The sequence below is a fragment of the Protopterus annectens genome, chromosome 13.part0 (genome assembly GCF_019279795.1).
Source record: "Protopterus annectens isolate FY-2018-M chromosome 13.part0, PAN1.0, whole genome shotgun sequence".
NCBI classification, from domain to species: domain Eukaryota; kingdom Metazoa; phylum Chordata; order Ceratodontiformes; family Protopteridae; genus Protopterus; species Protopterus annectens.
The window spans coordinates 297,153,389-297,162,727 of NC_056747.1; the positions used below are offsets into that span (position 1 = coordinate 297,153,389).

General features: G+C 42.4%; 1 protein-coding gene across 8 annotated transcripts in view; it reads left to right on the plus strand.

Annotated features, from left to right (window-relative positions):
• STYXL1 (serine/threonine/tyrosine interacting like 1) overlaps positions 1–8,680 on the plus strand; it is a 1,008,156-nt gene extending 999,476 nt beyond the window's left edge. For all 8 annotated transcript variants that reach the window (XM_044053876.1, XM_044053881.1, XM_044053880.1 and 5 more), the window contains one exon: positions 8,383–8,680. In XM_044053876.1, the coding sequence (XP_043909811.1) occupies positions 8,383–8,514 (132 nt within the window). In that variant the 3' untranslated portion in view covers positions 8,515–8,680. The remainder of the gene's footprint in view (positions 1–8,382) is intronic.
• Positions 8,681–9,339: the final 659 nt, after the last annotated feature.

Consider the following 9,339-nt stretch of genomic DNA (forward strand, 5'->3'; position numbering starts at 1 on the left):
TTTATCTATGAAGGTATCAATTTTAGTATCCATTTTATCCATCTTAGCAATAAGTTGCTGGATTATAGTTATCAGAGACTGAAGTTCTTTCTTGATGCTGGAGTCTTGAGAATTTGTCTTACTGGAACTCATTTCAGACTGATAAACTGACAGGAAAATTTCCAAAGTGATTTCTGACAGGAATATTATTAAAATTTCCTTTCTTTTTTAGATATAGTTCAAGAACTATATAAAACAAACATATTTAGAAAGAAAATTACTTCAAAAATTAATTTTTTAAGTAATTAATTCCTATCAGTGTAATGAAATTGGTGGAGCTGAAGAAATCTGCTGCTATCCTGTGTTCATCCTTGGCCACGCCCACCTAGTGACAGACTTTCTGAGCAGGTCCAGAACACATGCTCATGAAAAGATGCTGCACAAAGATCCGTTTCTGGACACTGTCCATTGGTGGGGTATTCCTCAGGTAAATCATTTTACCTCCCCTTTGAACAGACAACTTTCTCTAGTCTGTTCAAGAGTGCCAAGTCCTCTGGCTTAGAAGGTGGATGCTCTCTCTTTTCCTTGGAAGGAATGTTTTTGTATGCCTTTCCTCCCCTTCCTCTGCTGCCAAGTATTTGGAACAAGATCAAGCAGGACTCTCCTAAAATCTTATTGATGACTCCCTTTTGGCCCAGACAGCACTGGTAACCCCCTTCTTTTTCATCTGGCTAGAGCCAATCACCACAAGTTAGCTCACAGAGTGCACAAAAGACAAGGGAGTTCTTATCAATCCTCACCTGTCAACTCTTCAAATGACACTGTGAGTGATAGGGTTTATATTGCTTTTAGACACCTCTTTTCTCTGGATGTGCTTTGGGTTCTGCAGGAGGATAGGAACCCTAATACCAGAAAATCATATATGTCTTGTTTGGTGCATCTCTCGCCATCAGGATCCCTTCTCAGTAGGGGTTTCTCTGGTTCTCTCTTATTTGTGTGATCTGCTCCATGCTGACTTGGCATATTCTACACTTAAAGCTCAACTGTCCGGTATCTCTGCTTCTCCACCCTTGAACCCTCATTTGGCCTCTTGAGTTGATGTCAAGCAGTTTCTAAAAGGCATCCTTCATATCAGGCCCCCAAGAAGGCCTATTACTCCTACTTGAGACCTCAGTTTATTTCTTGAAAAATTGACTTAGGCTTCTTTTGAAACTGCCAGTTCGGCTTCCTTGCAACTTTGTACTCAGCTCTCACTTCAGCCAAGAGAATTTCTCAGCTTCAGGCTCTTATGACCATTATTTTTTTTTTTTTTTACTTTTTCAGAAACCCAGTCCAGGGTCTTTTTGTACTAATCCTTTTTTTTATGCCCAAGGTGGTTAATGAGTTGTCCCTTAATCAGTTTACTCAACTTCCTTCCTTTTTATCTAGGTTCTCCATACCCTGGACCTACACAGACAGCTCAGGTATTATTTTGGTAAAACAAAGGTTATTCACAAATCTCAGCAACTTTGTTGTTTCTTTTCATCCCAGGAATTTGGATGCAGTACTCCTGGCCTTGGAGAGTGCATTGAGGACCTGTTCCCTAGTGATAGACAGGGGAGTTATGGTTGAGGGTATTTCCTGAGGAGGTCGGGTAAAATTTGATCTGAATTTGTCAGTCAGTAGATTTGCTGTATCTTCTGCCTCAGTATAGATGGCTCCATTTCCAGTTAGTTCAGCACATTACTGTGTATTGCCTTTGAGGTTTTGGACATATCCGAAGAATGCCTTGTGATTGCCGTTGGTCTGGGAGGGTATTTTTACCTAAAATTTGATTTTGATAGTATTTGTTAGCCCCCTTAGTTGCTTGCTTAGATTGATAAGAGTTTTTTTTATCTTACTGAGCAAAGCATTTCCTAATTTTGCCATGATTACCTTTGTTTTGTTATACAACCTATTGATGTTGGGATCCACCAGGGTGGTTTGTTTTTTGAGTTTGTCCTGTGCTTATTCCTAGTATGTACAGCTGTCTCTATGAAGCCGTTAACATGATTGTACAGGATTTCTTTGAACAATTCTACATAGGCAGAAGTGTTTAAAGGTTTTTTTTTTTTGGGGGGGGACTTAAATATTGCCAGTGTGTCATTTAATAGTAGGAAGTTTGCCTTAGAATAATTCCTAAAACTTCTAGGCGTAGATGGGGGTCCCAGTTTTATTTTTATTTCTAAGGAGACAGAGTTTCTGAGAATCATGTCAAGGATGTTAGCATCCCTAGTGGGTATACAGACTCAGTGGTCCAGGGTATGTGTACAAAGTCCAAGAATTTCTGAGTTTATAATGGGGTAATTAAACCTGCTCACAAATATGATGTTAAATGTACTGGGGATATTCCCCATTCAACCCAAGTAGGTGTTTTGGGATTCCTGGGTCATATAGGGGAATCTATAGCTTGCAAATATACAATATGGGACTTTTCCTGTGGTAGTTTGGCTGCAGAGAAACTCATATGCATCAAGTCTTGAGGTGTCATTTTTATGTAAACTGAGACTTTTCTACCTGTTAAGGAAAGATACAAAACTCAGATTTCAGCTAAGCAAGTAATCTCTTTATTGCAGAAAACCATTGCGGGAAACCAAATAAAATAAACCTGTGTCTCCCTGACCAAAGGGAAAGCTCTTATTTTTATAGTAAAATCACAAAGTATAACTGAAACAATTACTATATAGTTTTAGCCAAATGACCAGAAAGAATACAAGATCTGATATTGTTAATCTTCGTTCATTCCTTATGCATGGGTATCGGTTCCAAGCTCGGAACCAAGCCAGCCATTTTCCAAGCTTGCGTCAGCTTCACACTCTCAAGCTAAACTCTTACCCACAATCCCCCTCTCCCTGTTACCTCAGATTTCGTTTGCCACGTTGCCATTCGGTCGTGTCAAGCTACTTCTCTTGAGCCAAGTATAGTCAATTGTTGTTTAATAGATTTATAGACTACTTTTCTGACAGAAAAGTTCATATTTTATTGTCTCTTACCCTATCGCATTTAGCTTATATATTTTCTTCAGGTTTTTCTGCCTTTTCTTTACCACTTTACCGCGAGGTATTCTCTTTACCATCGTTGGTAATCCTTTCACCCTTTTTCTCTCATACCTTCGGGTACTCTCTTGTACCATTGTTGGTAATTAATTTTTTCTACTGTTGAATTTACTGTCATGGCAGATAAGAAAGGCAGTCCGGGATTTAAGCGGTGTTCTGATTGTGGACACAAACTGCCTACTTCTGATGCACACTCTTTCTATGTTTATTGTTTGGGAGCTTCCCATTTGTCTGGTGATCCACCCTATACTGTTTGTGACAATTTTTCTAATAGAACCTTGTTGGAAAGGAAAAACAAGCTGATACTGAAGGGACTTCTAAAATCTCCCTTTTCAGAGGCTATTTCTGGGTTGGAGGCCTCAACCCCTCCTAGAGCCCATAAGAAATCCTTGGAAGTTTCTACTAAGGCTAAATCTTTGCCTTCATCCCCAGCTGGGGACTCCCGCCAACCAAAACCTAAAAAGGCTAAAGTTTCGGCTCCAGAGCTTTCTCAGTCAGCTCCAGTGCTTTCGGTGCCTAGACCTCCGGCACAGGTTTCGATGAGGGGGAGGATCCCCTCGGTCACCCTCTGAGGTATCCTTTGGCGGTATCCTTGAAATCCTGAAACAGAGAGGTGACTGGCAGTCCTCTAATCCGACCTCTGAGGAATCTGTGTTCCTGCAGACCTGTTGCGCCTTGCCCCCTACCTCCTGGATTACTCCACCTGCCGATGAACTTGTCAAGCTCATCGTGCAGCGTGCTTGGAAGGCTCCTGATACCGTCGAAGATATTCCCAGGAGGCCAGATAAGATCTTGTCACCCCCTGCTTTGGATCCCCATTGGTCCAAAGGTCTTCCTGTGGATGCTTTGGTGGTGGCAGCCGCAACAAAAAAGGATCTGGCAGAAGAAGAAAGACAGACTGTCCATCCGCCTAATAGAGAGTCCCGGGCCCTGGACAGGATAGGGAAGCACACCTTTGCTTCAGCAACCTTTGCTATCAGGTCCCTGAATTATATGGCACATTTTACTAGGATTCAAAGGGATCTGGTCTCTGAGCTCTATGAAACCTTGGCTGGTGCCGTGTCTGATGAGGTCCGTGATAAGTTGGCCTCTCAGCTGTCCACCATTGAGTCTATATCTAAATCCTCTATGCGACTGATATCTCACGCATCAGAAGGAGCAGCTAGAGCAGCAGGTTCAGCTACGGTCTTGAGACAACATGCCTGGATATGCTTGTGCAACTTCGCAGAACCCTTTAAGTCTTCTTTTCTTAATGCCCCCATTGAGCCCTCCTCATTGTTTGGGCCCAAAGTTAAAAGCACACTGGCCAGATGTGAACAGGACGGTAAGACTCTTTCTGCCATGGGTGTCCGTTATTCTTCCCATCAACATTCTTTCTCCTGAAACCAAAAGAGTGGGAAGATATGGTTCAAGAAATCTCAGGGTCATTTCCATGACACACAGGCCAAGTTTTCCTCCAGAGGCAGAGGGGGAAACTCACAGGGAAGATGCTCCTTTCGGGGCAGAGGGGGACAGTGTAACCAGGGTTCCAGGGATTCTTTCCCTGGTCAATCCTAACAGTGCTCCTGAAGAGCGGCCCAACCCCTTTCCTCTGGAGGTGGTTGGGGGACATTTCTCCTTGTACTCTTCCGCCTGGCTAACCATCACCACTGATTCTTGGGTACAAAGGATCATAACCAGAGGTTATCATATCCCCTTTGATCTTAGTCCCATTCCTTCAAAAAATCTGCCCGATGTTCCACCCAGTCAAAGGGAAGAAGCAGCACTAGAGATAGAAAAGCTGCTAAGAAAAAGAGTCATCCAAATAGTCCCTCCAGACCAGATAGGATCCGGATTCTACTCGACTATTTCTGGTGCCAAAGAAAACCGGGGACTGGAGACCAATTTTAGATCTCAGTGTATTGAACAAGTTTGTGAGAGTACAAAAATTCCAGATGGTCACAATACAGTCTATCCTCCTGCTTTTGGAAAAAGATGATTGGATGTGCTCTATAGATCTTCAAGAAGCGTACTACCACATAAAAGTGGACAGGCCATCAAGAAGATTTCTGCGCTTCCGTGCAGGAGCCAGTCATTACCAGTTCAGAGTACTGCCCTTTGGACTCCCTACAGCCCCCAGTGTGTTCACAAAGTGCATGGCAGTTGTCACAGCTCACTTGTGACTTCAAGGATTCCAGGTGTTTCCATACCTAGATGACTGGCTCATTTCTGCCCTCACCAAACATCTATTGGAAAAAGCAATGGCATACTCTCAAAGGCTAGGCATAACCATAAACTGGCAGAAATCCAATCTCACCCCATCTCAGTCAACAGAATTCATAGGGGTTATCTTGGACACAAAAAACTGCAGAGCTGCTATCCCAGAGCACAGAATTCTAAGGATAAAGCAACAACTAATTACAATCCTTTCAAAGGAAATATCCATGGCTCACTCAATTCTACAGCTGTTGGGTTCCATGGCAGCCTCCATCACCATTGTTCTCCTGGCCAGGTTTCACATGAGGCTTCTACAATGGCTACTGCTCACCCAATGGTATCCTTTTCAGCATCCTCTTTCAGCCATGATTCGAGTAACCCACAGGTTCAAACAGGATTTAAAGTGGTGGATGACACACAATCTCTCACAATGGTCTCGCCCCTTCTCCCCCAGCAACCCAAGGCCACAGTGACCACGGATGCCTCCCTGATGGGGTGGGGGGGAGCTATGTCAGGGACAGACAGTCCAAGGCACTTAGTCCAAACTGGAGACCCATCTGCATATAAATGTCCTAGAGCTGAGGGCGGTGCTTCTGGCGCTGCAAGCATTCCATCCCCTGCTGCCATCTCGGACAATTGCGATTCAATCAGACAACATGGTGGTGGTCTGGTACATCAACAAGCAAGGTGGAACCAAATCTTATGCCCTTTGTCGAGAGGCTATGAGGATATGGCAATGGGCGATGGCTACCAACCATTTTCTTCTAGCAACGCACATTCCCGAGAGTTCCAACATGATAGCAGACAGACTCAGCAGGTGCATTCTTCAACCTCACGAGTGGTCCCTGAATCCCTTGATAGCGGCGGAGATCTTCCACCACTGGGGCCATCCTTGCTGCGACTTCTTTGCATCCCCGACCAACTACAAATGCAGCAACTACTTCGCCCTGATTCCCCCTCCGGTACAGTCACTCAGGGATGCTCTAGTCCACGACTGGCCCTCAGGTCTTCTTTACGCATTTCCTCCCCTTCCCCTCATTCCCCAATTTCTGAAGAAAGCCCATCGGTTGAAGTGCAAGGTGATCCTCATAACACCATATTGGCCTTGACAGATTTGGTTCCCCTTCCTTTGGCCTCACCTACTAGATCGACCATGGATTCTCCATCCAACCCCAGAGTTGATCTCACACCCACAGAACCTGATTCATCCCAACTTGAACAGCCTGAAGCTCACAGCTTTGCTACTCCAATTCCCTTGATTGCCAGGCAGAATGATCTTTCTTTACCAGTATGTGATATTCTCATTGCTTCTCATAAGTCTTCCACTAGAATTACTTATCTGAGCAAGTGGAAAAGATTTACCTGTTGGCTGAAAGATAAACAAGTAGATCCCTTTTCAGCACCAGTGTCAATAATACTAGACTATCTGACCGACCTGTTTCAATCGGGTCTATCGGCCTCTACCATTAGAGTTCATTTGGCTGCAATTTCTAATTTTCATGAGGGTGTCCAAGATTCCTCTCTTATGTCCCATAAATTGTGCAAGACCTTCATAAAAGGTATGAATCCTCTGAAGCCACCTTTTAGAGAACCTATTCAACCATGGGATTTATCATTAGTTCTACAAGCTCTGACAATGTCACCTTTCAAACCAGCCTCTTCTTGCGACCTCAAGTATTTGTCATGGAAAACTTGTTTTTGGCCGCTATTACTTCTGCCAGATGTATTTCTGAACTTCAAGCTTTATGTATCAAGAGCCCATACTTGATTTTTCATAGAGATAGAGTGTCTCTGAGAACTAATCCGTCATTTCTGCCTAAAGTGATCTCTGAAATGTCCATTAATCAAGCCATTGAATTGCCAGTTTTCTTTCCCAATCATTCAAACAAAGGAGAGTATTGCCTACATACCCTAGATATACACAGGCAAATCCGTTTTTACTTAAACAGGACTAAACTCTTTCAAAAATCTGAGCAGTTATTTTTGGCCTTTTCTGGACCTAGATTAGGATCTGCTGTTGCTAAAGTCACATTAGCTAGATGGCTGAAGGACTGTGTGACCTTTATTTATACAAAGCTCATTCAACAAGGTCGGTGGCACCTTCTGCTGCCTTCCATGCCAGAGCTTCTTTACATGACATCTGTACAGCTGCAGCTTGGGCTACACCTCATACCTTCATCAATCATTACAAATTGGATTTGGACTCCAGGGGAAGAGCATCTTTCGGTTCTATGGTGCTCAGGAATGTCCTTCCATGAGAGCCTCCCAGGAATAGAGGTAGCTGGGGACTCTGTCCCATGCGTAATGAATGAACGAGGATTAACAATATCAGATAAAGAAGTATTGTCTTACCATAACGTTCCCTCTGTATTGTTGATCCTCGTTCAGTCATTACGACCCTCCCTCCTTCCCCCTCCTGTGGTTTCTAGTGGATCCCACCATCCGGTTCTTTTAGGTTATTTGACCAGGGGTAGTCTCTACCTTCTTTGACTTGCAAACTCAATCTGAGTTAACAGGGAGAGGGGGGTTGTGGGTAAGAGTTTAGCTTGAGAGTTTGAAGCTGACATGAGCTTGGAAAATGGCCGGCTCGGAACCAATACCCATGCGTAATGTCTGAACGAGGATCAACAATACAGATGGAACATTATGGTAAGACATAACTTCTTTTTTCTTAAAAGATCCTGCTGATAGTACATCCCCATGCTTTCATATCATAACCTTGACCATACTGAATAGCTAATGCTATTTCTGTGTAGCTGAGCTAACAAAGCATAAGAATATGCTTATATCTGGAGAAGAAATAATATTCTAAGTCATATGAACCTAGACTCCATTTTAATTAAAAATGGATTCCATTCCTGATTTCTTTTCTCATAAAAAAACTAATTTCTTCACACACCTTTTGTCCTTTCCTTTGCAATAGCTGGTCTAAATGTGTGGAAGGCATTATAGCCCTGCACTGCTGGGGTTTTAGATAACTTTGAACTGATTTCAGTTTTAGACTTTCTTTTTTTTATCACCATTAGTCAAACCTTTGATAACTATGTTGCTCAGTATAAACAATGGTATTCATGTGTGAATAATACAAAGTTCATTGAATGTCCAAACTGGTTAATTTTATTTGTTTCTTTAGTATGCTTGGAAATATATGCGAAAGTGCAAAATGAATATAAGACCAAACCGTGGCTTTGTTGAACAGCTGTCAAAGTGGGAGGAGAGAATTATTGGAACAAAGACTACAGATATCTCAGATCCAAACTTCTGACAGATGCCAAATGAACTTTAATCTCAGATTTTCAAATTAATAAGGAACTGAAAGATGTAAGCTGAATTAAACTGTACATTATTTTCACAGGTGCTCAGACCAAAAGAAGCACTGTAGCTATTATATTCCTTCATACATTTTTAAATAAAAAATAAACAATATTAAAGAAAACTGCCTTACATGTCTGAAATGTTTGGTAGGTTTGTTTTCTCTGTGTTTTAGAGCTATTTTGAGGCCTTCCAGGCAGCTTGCTGTACTTCAGTGCCAATTAGTCAAATCTAACTACATTGAAGAATGACAAAAATAAGATAAAAAATATTACCATCATAAAGCTGACATCACAGTACACTGTTATAAGAGTGCCAGTGAAGAGCAAGTAAAAGTCATCTGTGGCATAGTGACATCAAATGCAACCACTACTAGAAAATCAGTAAAACTGACAGAATCAAGACTTGCTTGTCAGTTGTACTGCCACAGTACCAGCATACCTCTTGCTTAAGAAACTTTATATTCCCTGTGTATTACAAAATACAGATTAGCCACTAATGAGGCTGTGATCATTTGACCAGTCAAACTATTTAGCAGTATATATGCTACCAAAACTTGTATTTTTGGAAGGCCTCTAAAGCCTCTCTCGGTCACTGCCCTCTGTGACCATTAAACAGTTGCCCTGCCATCCCTTCCTCCCAATTTAATCATGATAGCTGATCTTCTTGTTTAGGCTATCCCAGGCTGGCATGTCAGCTGGCATATAGCTTACTACTGCTGCTGCTGTAAAGTGATATAGTATGGACTGAGGAGGAAGAGCTACTGGTATAGTATAGC